Source organism: Schistocerca serialis, chromosome 4 (assembly GCF_023864345.2).
Source record: "Schistocerca serialis cubense isolate TAMUIC-IGC-003099 chromosome 4, iqSchSeri2.2, whole genome shotgun sequence".
Classification (NCBI taxonomy): domain Eukaryota; kingdom Metazoa; phylum Arthropoda; class Insecta; order Orthoptera; family Acrididae; genus Schistocerca; species Schistocerca serialis.
In genome coordinates, this window is record NC_064641.1 from 30,821,259 (window position 1) to 30,837,297 (window position 16,039).

General features: G+C 43.1%; 1 protein-coding gene across 1 annotated transcript in view; it reads right to left on the minus strand.

Moving 5' to 3' along the window:
• Positions 1-16,039, minus strand: part of LOC126474175 (serine-enriched protein) — a 138,947-nt gene that overhangs the window by 65,579 nt on the left and 57,329 nt on the right. Inside the window, exon 2 of the mRNA XM_050101635.1 lies at positions 11,423-11,558. Coding sequence (XP_049957592.1) covers positions 11,423-11,558 — 136 coding nt within the window. The remainder of the gene's footprint in view (positions 1-11,422; positions 11,559-16,039) is intronic.

The window sequence follows — 16,039 nt, forward strand, 5'->3', positions numbered from 1 at the left end:
AATGGAAAAGTATTGCGAAGCTAAGAAGAATCAAAGTGCCGATACGTCAAGAGCCATGGCTGTGGTTGTATGTGTGCTCTGTGCCTCGCCATCTCGCCGCCCGCCAACCGCCGCATCGATACTAGCAGGTTAAAACTTTTAGTACTGTATTCCTATAGATAAGAGAGTGAACTGTGTTTGTTTGGTGCAATAATAACCTAATTTTTACCAGAACTTTTCCATTATTCAATTATCCTCACAACTAATCTAGACAGGGTCCTTTCCAAACGTTGTGCAATCCGAGTGTCCCGAAATCAAAATTAAAAATTGTATTAATAATAATTATTTGCAGAACTAGCTGTATTAGAATGGTGTTTAAAGAAATGTTTTGTTAATGAACCAGTAAATGAATAGCGAAGGTCTAACCAAGTCGAAAGATAACTTTAGTATTGATATAGTAATGAAGTTTATTATTTCGAGACAGATTTGAAGGCATTTAAATGAGCAGTAAATAAGATGAAAAGAGTAGTAACTTATATACTGGAAATCTTGAATGAATAATAAATTCAATAATCATTTTTTTTAAATACAGCGATCATAACAGTTTCAGGGTCCCCCCTCATTCATTTGAATTCTGAGGTGTTCTAAATTGGTTTGACCAGCAAAAGTTGAATTCAATATAAAAGTCAAACTTTATCAGTGTTTTACCTTTATCAAAATTGAGATTCTGTGTGTGGCATGAAAGTACAATTTCTAGGGTAACCTATGCCCAATTTTAATCAGATTAATAGACAGTATAAAGTTTTGTAGTAAACATTATAGTGTAGTGTTATGTATTCATGATTTTCCATATCAGTACAGAACGTGGAACAATCAGTTCAATAGATTTTCTCGTTCTAAAATTCTACTATATTATGCAGTGTTACAACTTGTTGTTTTCCATGAATATATACCAAGTTGTACAGGGAAGAAACTCAGCTAATGTCTAATTAGGATGGCGACCGTATGATTGTCACATTGGTAGCATCGCCTGGCTTGCTTTTGATCCATCCTGACATGTGATTGTATTTCGAACTTACTTGAGGGATCATTGTTATTACAGAGTAGGCGTAAGTCTGATTTGCCACCATTCAGGTACACGCGGTCGATATCTATGCGAAAATCCTTTCTCATAAAGTGAATCCCGTTCACTTACCATAGCACAGGCTTTACGAGCACTGTGTCAGGGATTACAAACTACATTTCATTGATTAATTAGCTACACATCTGACTAGGTAAACTCCCCATCGCAACCCCCTCACATTTAGTGGTAAGATGACCCAGTGGATATGATCAAAGATAAAAACAGGAAGAAGGAAGACTGAACTGTGAGAAAAGAAGCAAAATCGAAACATTGCAGGATCCAAGCTCAAGGTGTGCAACACCGAGCGACTTCGAATATCCACGGCATCGTGGTTATATGGTCACGTATTAGATTCCGAAGGGGTAGATCTGTGTTCAAATCTCTCTCGTGGCTCTATTTTTCACGAAGCTATACACAAATCTGACCGGTCATTGACGTAGCTGTTCGCTATATTGAAGCTGCGTCGTGGTGTAACGTCCGTTTGCAACAGCGAGGTGTAAGGAAGCGACATCCAGACGTACGTACCTTCTATTTCTTCTACACAAGTACCTCATGCCTTGCGCTCCGTGTTGGAAGTTTTGACTCTTTAATTGTTTTGTTGTAACACTGTTCACATCCGTTTATTTGTTGTTTTCAGGCGTATCGCCTGCTCTCACTACTCATCACATTTCCTTGCGACGGTAATATGTTCTAGACACATGACTCATATTCTGTAACCAATGTATAATAAGACGATTGCCAACACTACAGAAGAAGATCAGACACATCAATGATTATTTTTTGAAAAGAAAAAAAAGGGGCACGAGGGAGATATGAACGCGGATCTCTCCCTTCGTGGTCTAACACCATGACCACAGAACCACGACGCTGCAGTTTTTTCGATTCGCTTGATGATGCACATCTCGAGCTTGCAGTTCACTGTTTCTGTTTTACTTCTTTTTCACAGTTCGCGACATCTTCTTCCTGTTTTCGTGTTTTGTCTTTGTTCAGTTACTTATGCGCTACCCGCTGGGCCATCTTACCACTAAATCTGAGAGTGATACTGTGGGGAGTTTCCCTCGTGAGTTCCGAATAAAATATATTGTGTTAGCTGCAAATAATTCTTTGGCTGAACACATTTATCCAAATTCTGAGTGGAACATACCTGAAGAAAAGCTTATTTGTATCTTTCGCCCCTGATTACCATTTGAGGGCTTACCAAAGGGCTAGTTTGGGCTACTTAGCAGTTAATGTTGTGTGCGATCAAGATAATCAATTCCATTTTTTTTTTTTTTTTTTTTTTTTTTTGAGTTGGGGGTGAAGCTGCGAATGGAGCTTACGGAGTAATACACGCCTTTCGCATTCGCTTCAGTTACATTTTCATTTATTTTTTTTAACCGTCTCAAAAATTCATGGATATCGTTCGCAGAATACGACAAAGCGTATATTTGTCATGCGACTATCCGACCTAGCTATTTCTTTAATAATAAATGCCCACCTTGATCGCTATTTATTACAGAAGTGTAACACACAGTATTACCGATTTCAGCTTTCTGCTATCATCAAAACATTAAGCAGGAAGTCGAAATCTATAGCACTCGCATTGTGAATTATTTGATAAACTGCGATCAAGTATACAGTGGCAAATACGATCAGTGTCTCCATTAGCCAGTTACAGTGTCATAACTTTTGGGTCGCTGATGTTGGCAACAATGTGAAACAGAGAATAGTCGATACGAAGTGTTCCGAATGGTGTCGACTTTTACTGATCAGTACTTTGGGACCGGAGGACAACTTACGGCGCCATTATTATAGTTAGTCTGTTGAGGGATCATAACATACTGACGTATAAAATTTACCAGTTAATAATATGGCAGGTACATATGCTCCCGAGGTGCAACCCCACGGTGCCATTGTTGGCTCCTGAGCAAAATCGTTTGACGACCACTGCATTAGATTACTCTCGACTCTGTCATGGAAAAAGCTCCTCTTCCATTGCAGACGACCTTGCGTGTGTCATTATTGATATGTACAGCCACATACAGGGTATTTTCGTAAGAGCGTGCAAAAATTTAACAGAGCATAGAGGATGCTCCACTGAATAATTTGAAGTGTCGGAGAAGCCAGCTTAGTGAGATAACAGGAATAAAATCACATTACTGTCCACTTTTTCTTTTAAATTAGTTGCAGATGGCCATTCAGACGTCTTCTTCTTCTTCTTAAGTTGCCAATCCTAAGATTGATTTGCAGCAGCTCTCCATTCAGTACGATTGTCGGCCAGCCTCTTCAATTCCGTGAAACTTCCGCATCCTAGGTCCTGCATTATCTGGCTTATGTACTTTCTTCTAGGTCTGCCTCTTGCCCTTTTGCCCTCCACAAGGCCTTCCGTTATAGTGTGGAGAAGACTTTCATGTCTCAGAATGTGTCCCATCCATATATCTCTCCTCTTCTTGACCATCTTCCAAAGAACTGGAACTTCCTCCGCTCTCTGCAGGACTTCTTCATTTGTCATCCTGGCCGTCCATGGAATTTTTAACATCCTTCGCAGACACCACATTTCGAATTCTTCAATCCTTCTTCTTTCGTCCTCTCCAAGTGTCCAGGTTTCGCTGCCGTAGAGAAGCACACTCCCAACAAAGGTCTTTATTAACCGCTTCCTTAACGACAGACTTATCATATTTGATGTGAGGAGTCCTTTCCTTTTATAGAATGCAATCTTTGCCTGATTTATTCTACTTATTACATCTTTCCTACTACGACCATCTGATGTTATTCTGCTTCCCAAGTAGACAAAGTCTTGTATTTCTTTCAGCTTCTCTCCATTCAGCCTTATATTCGTAATTGCTTGATTATTTTGTTTGCTTGCAACTAAGATTTTTGTTTTTGACTTATTAATTTTCATGTTGTTCCGTGTAGCAAGAGTGTTTTCCATTTCCTCCAACACTACTTGTAATTCTTCCTCATTTTCCGCTAGGACAGCAATGTCATCCGCAAAACGCAGCATATCAACTATTTTTCCCTGGATCCTGATTCCATTAGCTTGTCCTAACTTTTCTCTGACCTCGTCCATTGCTTTCTGTATGTACATATTAAAGAGGACAGGGGAGAGTGCACATCCCTGTCTCACACCCTGTTTAATTTTTGCTTGTTGTTGATGTTCCCCACATCTCACTATTGCCACCTCTTCTTTGTATATGTTCCATATCGTTCTCCTGTCCTTGTACTTAGCTCCAGTTTCCCTCAATATCTGGAATAGTTTTTTCCATTCAACCTTATCAAAGGCTTTTTCGAGGTCGATAAATGCTATGTAGGTGTCCTTTCCTTTTTCCATTCTTCTTTCTATTATGAGCCTTAGGGCCATAATGGCTTCTCGCGTACCTCTCCCTCTTCTAAAGCCAAACTGGTCTTCTGTGAGCATGCATTCCACGTTCCCTTCAATTCTTCTGAGGAGGATGGTCGTCAAAATTTTTGATGCATGTGATGTTAGGCTGAGGGTTCTGTATTGTGCAAACGATTTTGCTGGCATTTTCTTTGGTAATGGAACAACAATACACTTTTTGAAGTCCTCAGGCACCTCTCCAGTATCAGACGTCTAGATATAAGATATGGCCCAATGCGATTGTCGCCTAAAATACCGGCCCAGATATTCGCACCAAAATGCATTTGATCGTGTGTATCTACTAGAGCGTGAGGGTTTTCCTCATCCCACACATGGCTATTCCTGCCGTTTGAAATACCATCACTATCAAGTGAGATGTGGCCGCGCGGTTTGAGGCGTCATGTCACGGAATGCGCAGCCCCTGCCGCCGGAGGTTCGAGTCCTCCCTCGAGTATGGGTGTGTATGTTGTTCGTACCATAAGTTAGTTTAAGCATTGTAGGAACCGATGACCTAAGCAGTTTGGTCCCTTAGGAATTCACATACATTTTTCAAATGAGTCCTAGTCAGTAAACAACACGATTTGGAGGAAACCTGGTCGATCAGTCCATTGTTGGAGCAACCACTGACAGAATGCGACCCTCGGTGCAAAGCCAGTCACAAGCATTGCATGGACTCGTTGTGAGTGATATGGTGTAATTGTTGTTCATGGAGTACTCGCCACACACTAGTATGTGCAGCGCCCGTTTCACGTGCAACACGACGATTACTTCCAGTGGGATCCGCTGCAGCACTTTGCAGCACGTCCTCTTCAAACTCGGGCTAGCGAGTGGTCCTCATGTTGCCAGGTCCCTCGTTTCTTCTTTCCAATGAACCAATCTACCACAGCCTTCGATCGAGAGAAATAAACATTTCTCGTGAGGGCTGATGGCTGTTAGGAAATCGTTCCCTGTACAGCCTTTCAGTTGCAAGAGCAGTGGAACTTACTTCCCCATACACAGCGTCCATGTCAGTGAGTTCTCCGAAATGGTACTGTCCGGTCGCAGGTTCGAATCCTGCCTCGGGCATGGATGTGTGTGATGTCCCTAGGTTAGTTAGGTTTAAGTAGTTCTAAGTTCTAGGGGAGTGATGACCTCAGAAGTTGAGTCCCATAGTGCTCAGAGCCATTTGAACCATTTTTTTGGTACTGGTACTGCTCCATCGCACTGTACTGTAGGTCTCTTAACAGCTTTGAGTAATGAATGGGTCTGTCGTTGATTCATAGCACGTTCTGTCATGCGACAATGTAAATACAACAGAACCATCTTACGGCCAAGTAAACAAAATCTGCATCATGACTTTCTAGTAATCAGGCTCGTCCTTCTTGTTTCCTTGCAGGATATAAGGAATGTACATGTAAATAAACAGCACAGTAAGTGTAAACTTGTACGCATGTTAGCTGTAAATAATCCGGAAAACAGTAACTCTAGACAAAACGGTAGACAATTTTACTTCCATATCTCCCTAAGCTGGCTTCTCTGATCCCAGGTTCCCTAACTCAAATTGTTCAGTCTCTGTCCTGTTATGTATACGGAAACACCTTGTATGTCTTGAAGAGAGATTTCCGAGCATCCAGGCATGCCAGAGGCAAAATTTTTGTACAACATGAATTCGATTGCCTGGTCTTATGAGACCAGGAAATGTTGAAGTGTCGCGTCACTTACTTATTGCCTGCCTGCCGCATCGCGCACTGCTGTATTGAGCAACAATTACACCACGTGTGAAGATGGATACAGTGCCTCAAAGACAAATAATAACACATACTGAACTATAAAGGCGATCTTCCATTTTTCATACAGTTGCTTTGTTCGAACTCAACTTCCAAAATTTCACTGGCGGAAATGGAAAGTATTACATCATGAAGCACAAGTCGTATATTTAACTAACTTTGCGGTGGCGTTCATCGCATAATAGATACTGAATGATCAAACTTTCAGGCCATTCAGAACTGACCCATCAGCATTAATATGTGGTGTGCCCTCAGCTGGGGCTAATACCAGCTGGTTATAATTAAAGTTTCCCTGTTTAACACATTATAACACGGAAACTAATTACCGTACGAGTATCACACTTGGCAGCATTAATGTCCAGAGAATGGGGTGTATGATTTCCATGCGTCGCAGCACCACCGTCCAGTTCCAATTATGGCTACCAGGTGCAGTGATCACAGTGATCAGTCATCGTAATTCATAGCCTTACACACCTGACCAGTCGCAGTGCTCTTGTTGACTTGTCCACATGAGCTTGGACAAAATGAGCGAGGCATTATTCGTGAAGCTTTTATTTTTCAAAACAACAGAAATGCTGCAGCTACACTTCGAGAATATCGCCGGCATACAGGATTACGGAAGGGTCCTCTTTCTCCACCTGCTGTGGGGAGCACGATGAAGTTCGAATCAACTGGAGAACTGGGCGTCGCTCCGGGAAGAGGCCGGCGACCGGTTGCACCAAAGGTGGTTGATGAAATCGCTGTTGCTATGGCAGACAACACTGCACACAATTCCCGATTGTCAGGCAGTGCACGTGATGTGTCAAGACAGTTGAACATCCCGTGGTCTACTGAACGGAAGGTGCTTCGAACCTTTCTCAAATGGTATCCGTGCAAGATCCATATCGTACAGCAGCTTGCACCACAGGACGCACAACGACACGTTGACTTCGCTCTCAACTTTCTCGCAACGATTGAAGTTGACGAGGGCTGACCCTAGACCAGGGCTTCACAACATACGTGCTCGCGGAGCAAGCTGTGAGCAGCAAGGCGCGAGCACGGAGCAGCGCGAGCACTCTACCCCCACTACCAGACCAGAGCGGAGAGTGGGGAAAGTCACGTGGCGCACACAACAGCTGCCGCCAGTCAATGTAAATCCGCGGCCACCTGCAGGGATATCACTCACGAATTATTACTGCGACAAATCAAACAAATAAAGGAGAATGTACACGTGCCACATAATTTTATTAGCTTAGTGTATGCCTCTACCATCTGTAGACACTGAAACTAAAGAATTCCACGACAATCCTATATTTTCAACACTTTCTTCAACACTACTTCAAATATCACCTCCGGTTGTAGTGTTCTTCATGGCTACTACATCGAGGAGCTCCTCCCTCACCTGAAGATCTCTATTAACACTTCTAAATGACGTAGTAGACAGTGTCGGAAGTTCCATCCAGCTTTTCGCGGATGATGCTGTAGTATACAGAGAAGTTGCAGCATTAGAAAATTGTAGCGAAATGCAGGAAGATCTGCAGCGGATAGGCACTTGGTGCAGGGAGTGGCAACTGACCCTTAACATAGACAAATGTAATGTATTGCGAATACATAGAAAGAAGGATCCTTTATTGTATGATTATATGATAGCGGAACAAACACTGGTAGCAGTTACTTCTGTAAAATATCTGGGGGTATGCGTGCGGAACGATTTGAAGTGGAATGATCATATAAAATTAATTGTTGGTAAGGCGGGTACCAGGTTGAGATTCATTGGGAGAGTGCTTAGAAAATGTAGTCCATCAACAAAGGAGGTGGCTTACAAAACACTCGTTCGACCTATACTTGAGTATTGCTCATCAGTGTGGGATCCGTACCAGATCGGTCTGACGGAGGAGATAGAGAAGATCCAAAGAAGAGCGGCGCGTTTCGTCACAGGGTTATTTGGTAACCGTGATAGCGTTACGGAGATGTTTAATAAACTCAAGTGGCAGACTCTGCAAGAGAGGCGCTCTGCATCGCGGTGTAGCTTGCTCGCCAGGTTTCGAGAGGGTGCGTTTCTGGATGAGGTATCGAATATATTGCTTCCCCCTACTTATACCTCCCGAGGAGATCACTAATGTAAAATTAGAGAGATTAGAGCGCGCACGGAGGCTTTCAGACAGTCGTTCTTCCCGCGAACCATACGCGACTGGAACAGGAAAGGGAGGTAATGACAGTGGCACGTAAAGTGCCCTCCGCCACACACCGTTGGGTGGCTTGCAGAGTATCAATGTAGATGTAGATGTAGATGTAATAAATATGGCAAGCTGCGCTGTTCCAGTGATATCAACACTTTCGTCCAGAGCTAGAGAATACGCCATAAAATCTTTACAGATATTTGCAAGCTGACTCTGGACGTTGTCTGCCATGTCCTGTATGCGATGCATAATGGTCATGTCAGATAATGGTACAATCCGAAACTGTTCAACTTGAGATGGACACAAATGTTCCGCTGCAACTACCAAACATTCTTTTATTAAACCGCCATCAGTTAAGGGGCGCAGGGATTTTGCTAAAAGCAAGGCAATTTTGTAACCCACTCTGAGAGCTGCCTCAGTTGATTTTTCTTCATCGTCCAGATCTTCTTCGGATAGCTTCCTTTTAAGTTTAATAACTTCCTGTGCACGATCTGGTCAATCACATTTTCCACGTCCGTTGTCTTTCGCGTGGTACGACATATAATGTCGCTGTAAATTAAATTTCGTAAAAGAATTCAGCGTTTTGTGACATACTAAACATTTTGCAACACCATCTTTTTCAGTAAACAGATACAATTCCTCCCAATGTGGGTTGAACTGCGAAAGCATGGTTGGGGTTACACAACGGCGACTTCACATGATTCTTAACCAGCGAAGTGACTGTTAAGAGCTGATCGTAGTACTTTAAACGTTACACAGTCGTCGCGGATTCAATAGGCACGCTGCGGCCCTATTCAAACGTGCGCGCGCATTTCCCCTCCCTCCCCTCCCTCCCTACTCCAGGACGTTGCAGCTGCTCGCGAGCACGTGCCTGAGCAGACGCGAGTACTCGCGCTAAAAACCGGCCAGTTGTTAAGCCCTGCCCTAGACCGTCCTACGGACAAACGAAGGTTGTTTTTCTATGACGGGTAAGGTGAACACACAGGATTGCCGAGCGTGGGGATCTTCGCCTCCAGCCACTGTGCGTGGGAAGTTTCTCTGTAAGGTGAACGTGTCACGGCTAGTTCATCACTGGCCCATTCTTTTTTGAACAATCAAGGACCAAAGACGTGCAGTGTGACTGGCCGGCGTTGCTGCAATATGCTCCGGCAGCATGTTATTTCCGTCCTGCAGGACAGAGCCGCATAGAACTCAACAGTTTTCATGCAAGATGGGGCTCCATCGCACATCGCTCGTGAAGTTCACCTGCTTCTCCGAAACACATTTGGAAACTATCGAATTATCAGCCGATCGTTTCCAAAAGCTTGGCTGACACGATCACCTTATCTCACTCCCTGTGATTTCTAGTTGTGGGGCTACCTGAAGGACAGAGTTTATCAGGGGAACATCACACAGGTGCGGATCTGAAGCGCAGCATATCAAGAGAGGCAGCCAGCATACCTAAGGACATGCTTCGTTCTGCTGTGCAGAATGCAATCCTGCGCTTTCAGACTCTTCCGAACACTGATGGCCGCCATATTGATCCATTTTGTAGCAGTAATGGTACCGGCATTTAATGGTATGACGTACCGTAGCAGCACATTAAAAGTGTTTCAACTGAATTTATTCTGCATTCTTTCTCTTCCCCGTGTCCTTAGCATTAATACTACCAAGTTTGAAGTTGGCACGCGAACGGTAATTATTTTCCGTGTAATGACGTGTTAAATAGGGAAAGTTTAATTATAACCAGCCGTTACATTCACCTGTTTGTTGTGGCATCGAAGCGAACAGCCTTGGAAGATCGAGTAATTTCTTGCCATGTCTGAAACACATTCTACTTCAGTTCATAAAGATTGCTCGCTGGAGTCTAATATGAAACTAGACGCCTTTCCATCGCTTCCCAGACATGCTACATCAGGATGCGGGGCACCCTGCTGTCCTTAGGGCATCTCGTTACCACTCCATTTGCAGTCATAGCACACAGTTAAATGTCTGTGCCCTTTGTCGTTACGATGTTCCTGTGTCCGCCATGGCAATGACTCGATCATTCTCAATGTTTGCAGTATGGTGATAAGCTGCATATGGACGTCCTTTGGGTGTGCTGTGTTGCGTTCAGCACCTGATTATTCCAGTAACGCTACACGCATTCAACAGCCACCATCTACTTTCACCATTCTCTGTAAGACAGATTTTTTTCTGCTTAAAATTAGCTCGCATAAGGATGAAATTTTTATCAACATTTCCGACAGACAGGGAAATACTGTAACATCACGTCGGTAGGGTGTTCACGGTGTAGCACTTTCCTTCCCGCCTGTTTATTTTGAGGACTGCCATTATAAAGTGAACAGACGTTTGTATCCATCACCAGACGTCTAGAGACATGTAAAGCGCTAAAAACAGTGAAAACATGGACATAAACTCGTTGTGCCTCAGTGACGTAAAACAGAAAACACATTTCTTTCGTCCACTGACGGTACAAATTCGATACTTGTCTTTACTCTAGGGCTCTGCTGGGAACAACATAGCTGGCAGATGTTTCTGGCAGCTACGAAATCATCGATATCTGATGGAGGGGAAGTGCTGCTACATAAAGACGATGAAAGTAGTAAGCTAAACAGTACTACAGTTGTGAACACTACACACACAATTGCCAATTGCTTATTTGTTGTGACTCTTACAACACGACACTCTTCAAATCTGCATACACAATTGTCTACGAAACAATATTACTGTCTCTATAATGGAACAAAGAAGGTTTACTGTAGAATGCGAGGCATGCTGGAGAACGGATACGATAGTGGCGGTTGGTTTAGGGTGTTCTGAGGGTGGTCTTTCTGGGAGATGAAGCGGTTTGTTGAGAAACGGGGAAATGGATGGTGATGACTGCCAGGATTGTCGGTCAGAATGGTAGTCGTAGAGTGTGTGGCAGAACGTGTGAATGGGTCGAGGAGCGGGCGTAGCTGACAGCACGAGGGTGTGGCGGCCTGGAGGCGTGGCGTGTCGTGCTTGAGTGAGCACCGGAGGTCACCTGTTGAGCGGGCAGAAGTCGCTGCCGTACCTGTTGCGCGGCGTTCTGCAGGTTGAGCAGCGGCTCACTGCTGCGCTTGAGGAAGAGCCGCAACTTGTTCTCCTTGGGCGCCTGCTCCTTCTTGCGCTGCGGACTCGGCGCCTGGTACAGCATCTTGTGGAACACTCTGAAACGCAAGAACAGCCCGCTTGAGCAAGACTTCACTCTCAGCAGTATGTGGACCGTGAGAGCTGCGGAACGGGGGCTATTTATACAAATCAAATGGCTCTAAGCACTATGGGACTTAACATCTGAGGTCATCAGTCCACTAGACTTAGAACTACTTAAACCTAACTAACCTAGCCGCCGGCTATTTATTCTTTCGTGCGTGAGGCACTAGTAAGGCTGGTAATTAACTGAAACCCTCAGCTGCCGACAAATGTTGTTGATATACCTCGATGAGGACAGCTGAAAAAGTCCGATGGAGGCAAATCTGGAGCATATGGCGGATGACGAAACAATTCTAACCCGCAGTCACGCAGTTTCCACTGTTGCGAGGACTTTCTGCGCCGGTGTGTTATCCTGATGCAAAAGAATTCCTCGCGCCAGTTTTCCGCGCCTTTTTTTCTTTATCTCTTCTTTCAAAAGGCGCAGGAAGGTGCAAAAGTATGATGCATTTATAGTTATGCCCTTTTCCAAGTAATCCACCATACTTACCCTTTCTCCATTCCAAAAGACCGATGCTATCACCTTACCGACTGATTTCAGCACCCGGAATTTTTTTTGAGTAGGGGATGAAGGATGTTTGTTTTGACTGTTGTTTTGTCTCAGGATCATAGTGGTGAACCCACATTTTGTTCATTGTCACGTACCTTGTAAGAAAGCCGTCATCATTCGCTTCAAATTGGCGGACGATTTCTTCACAACATTGCAGACGCTCCCGTCTCAGATCTGCATTCGAGTCTTTCAGGATCCACCGAAACTTTGCGCATTCCCAAAATATCCACAACAATGTCATGAGCACGCCAATGGGATCTTCCAAATGTGGTTTCAGTGTGCTGCAAATTTGTTCGACGATTCTGCAAAAATTGTATCGTGAATTGCAGTCACTGTTTCATCAGTGGCAACGATGACAGACCTTCCGCTCCTTGGCGCATCTTCCGCACTCGTCCTTCCATGCTTGAACTCTGACACCCAGTTTTTCACTGCTGCATCAGACGGAGCTCTGACCTTAAGTTTATTCACCATTTACTCCTCAATTTCATTGGGTGTCATTGCCTAAAATGAAGATATTCAATTACAGCACGGTTCTTCATTCTCTCGATATTCGCCATTTTGCTTACACTACGGCTCACTACGCATCCTAGCGGCAAAACTACCGAAGCTGGAGCCGCGAAATTTCACATGCATTCCCAAAAAGGGTCACCATAGAAGTAGGTGTTGTTGCTTGTGCGAGACATTACGGTAACTATCTCGGGCTAGAATCTTTTCGACCGCTCCTCGTACTGTCTCATTAAATGACCAAGTAGAATTGCCGCACATAGTCCCACGAAACCTGATAACCAAACAGCAAGTACATCACTCAGACATAACATTCGCCACGTAGCGTGTCGAAGGTGCTAGTATCTTTAAGTGGCTGAAAAGAGTCGCAAGAAATGCTTCGAAAGTGTAGACCAATGTACTGAGTGTGCCTATGCATCGAATTTTGTAACATTGGACGAATGTCTCGTTCTGCAGAGAAATCTGCACTGTGTTGAAAATTCTTGACAGATTAAAACTGTGTTCCGGAGCGTGACTCTAATCCAGAGCCATGCAGTTCGAGGGAAATTCTCTCGGTGACTGGGCTACTCAGGCATGACTCATGCCTCACAATTTAACTTCGATCAAATTGGAAATTACAAGCGAGATACTGGTGCAGGTAAATATGTGAGAGCTGGCCACGAGTCATATCTGAGTAGCTCACTCGGTAAGACCACTGCTCTCGAATGGTAAGGTCTTGGATTCGAGTCTCCTTGCGAAACACAGTTTTCATTTGCTACGTTTATCAGCTTTGAAAATGTTAGAAAGTCAAGGCATATAGTACGTTGGTGTAGTTTATGCGTTGAACTGAGAGTTAACAAGCAGCGGCAGATTTTATGATTGCAAGTAAACCGTGTTTCAGCGCACATCGAAAGAGGATTATTACGGAATGGATCTATTGCACTGAGTCTTGGGCGAAAACCAAAAATAGTTACTCATCGAAGAAGTGTGACAACATATGTTTATTGATTGCAGCCAAAAACCAATTTTCTACACTAAGTATGTCTCATAAATTAAATGCACCATTGCAAAACTACTTTTAGTAGTTTGTAACGACGTCACTAATTTTTCTTAACTCTTCGTGAGCACCGCCTCTTGCATTAAGTCAGGGGAATCCACAAGTTTCGTTAGCTATGTCACATTCACTGAACCACTCACTGATAATCAAATCAAGCAGAGTTACAAAACTACGAGAATGTGGATTGCTACGTTTTGCCCGCTGCTCCAAATATTCCAGCCATTTTCTATGTGATTAAGATCGGGTGACTTAGCCGAACAATCAAGGTGCGATTAGGTGCCTGAGAGTTCGTCGAACCTGCAAAGTATCCCTATAGCGCTGTGACCACGGCTATAATCGTGTTGTAAGAAGGGAGTATCCACAGATGTGAAATAAAGGTGTGAATATTAAAATAAATATCCTTGTTCATGTGACAGTAGACTCTACACAAAGGAGATAAACTTGAAGGCAGTATCATGGAAATGGAAGAGGCCGGAGATGAAGATGAGATGGGAGATACTGCGAGAAGAGCACTGAAATATTTAAATTGAAAGTTTGTACACTGAGCAAGCAGTAAAGGAAACAAAAGAAAAACTTGAAGTAGGAACTAAAGTTCAGGGAGATGAAATAAAAACTTTGAGTTTTCCCAATGACACTGAAATTCTGTCAGAGGCAGCAAAGAACTTTGAATAACAGTTGAACGGAACAGATGGCGTCTTGAAAAGAGGATATGAGAGGTAAATCAACAAAAGCAATAAAAGTATAATGGAATGCAGTTGAAATAAATCAGGTGATGCTGAGGGAATTAAATTAGGAAACGAGACACTTAAAGTAGTAGATGAGTTGTGCTCTTTGGGCAGCAAAACGACTGATGATGCTCGAAGTAGATAGGATATAAAATGTAGACTGGCAATTGAAAGGACAGCGTTTCTAAAGAAGAGAGAACTGTTAATATCGAATATAAATTTAAATGTTTGGAAGTCTTTTTCTAAGTACTTGTATGGAGTGTAGTCATCTATGGAAGTGAAACATGGACGATAAACTTTTTAGACAAGAGGAGAATAGAAGCTTTTGAAATGTGCTACAGAAGAATGCTGAATATGAGATGGGTAGATCGTGTAACTAATGAGGTGGTACTGAAAGGAACTGGGGACCTAAAATTTGTGGCACAACTTGCCTAAAAGAAGGGATCGGTTGATACGACACATTCTGAGATATCAAGGGATCACAATTTTAGTATTTGAGGGAAATGTGCCAGGTAAAAATCGTAGAGGAAGACTAAAATATGAATAGAGTGAGCAGATTCAGAAGGATGTTAGCTGCAGTAGTTATTCAGAGATGACGAAGCTTGCACAGTATAGAGTAGCCCGGAAAGCTGTATAGAACAGGCTGAAGTCCACAACACCAACAACCATGCAACTGCAGGCACATGGACGCCATTTCATTGCCATGATGTATGTCAGCCATGTAGCGTCACATTACTGCCTATTACCACTTCTACACCTTCTACAACGCTGTACAGGGGTGACAAACAGTTAGTATGGTGACCTTACCGTGGTACCAAGGAAGATATCAAGCTAGATTTAGTGTGATATAAGAGAAAAAATGCGCTTATTAAACTCCTTTCAAATTTATAAATAAGTGTACTAATGTTTGAGTGACGATCGACGAGAATGTTTAGACGATATGCCACAGTAATTCCACGGCATGAAATACATGAGGAGCTACGATTTGAAGACAGCATACTGGCAGATTGCACTCGAACCAGATGCAAGAAAACTGATGGCATTTCTCTTGACAGGGACATGTTATCAGTATAACGATTAAACACGTCGATGTCCATGATTATATGAGCCTTGGAGGATGTATTAGGGAAAGAGCTATGCTGCAGAGAAACTATCAGTGTTGACAAATTATTGGTTGCATGGGTTTACAGATAGAGCAGTGCAAACTATTGATTGAGGTTTTTGAAGCAGTGTAATGAGTTGAAATGACTTTGAAAATAAAGAAGTGTGAATTTGTAAAAAAGAAATTGGAATTCTTCGGCCATATAATAGCAACTGCAGGAATAGCTGAAGACCCATGGAAGCTGGAAGCAATCAGGGAGTGCCAACTACCATAGACGAAAAAATATTGAAGTTTTTCTTTGGTTTATGTAATTTCTATCGTATGTATGTAAAGCGATGGGCTTTTAATGATCCAGATTTGTGCGATTTGTTGAAGAGTAACTGTGTTTGTTTGGACAAAAAAGTGTCAAATAGTTATCAACAGGTCTACCAAGGGCTTACAAAAAACCTATTTTGCACCATACAGATTTGTCTTTGACATTTCACATGAGGACAGATTCATGTGACTACGGTGTCACAGTTCAC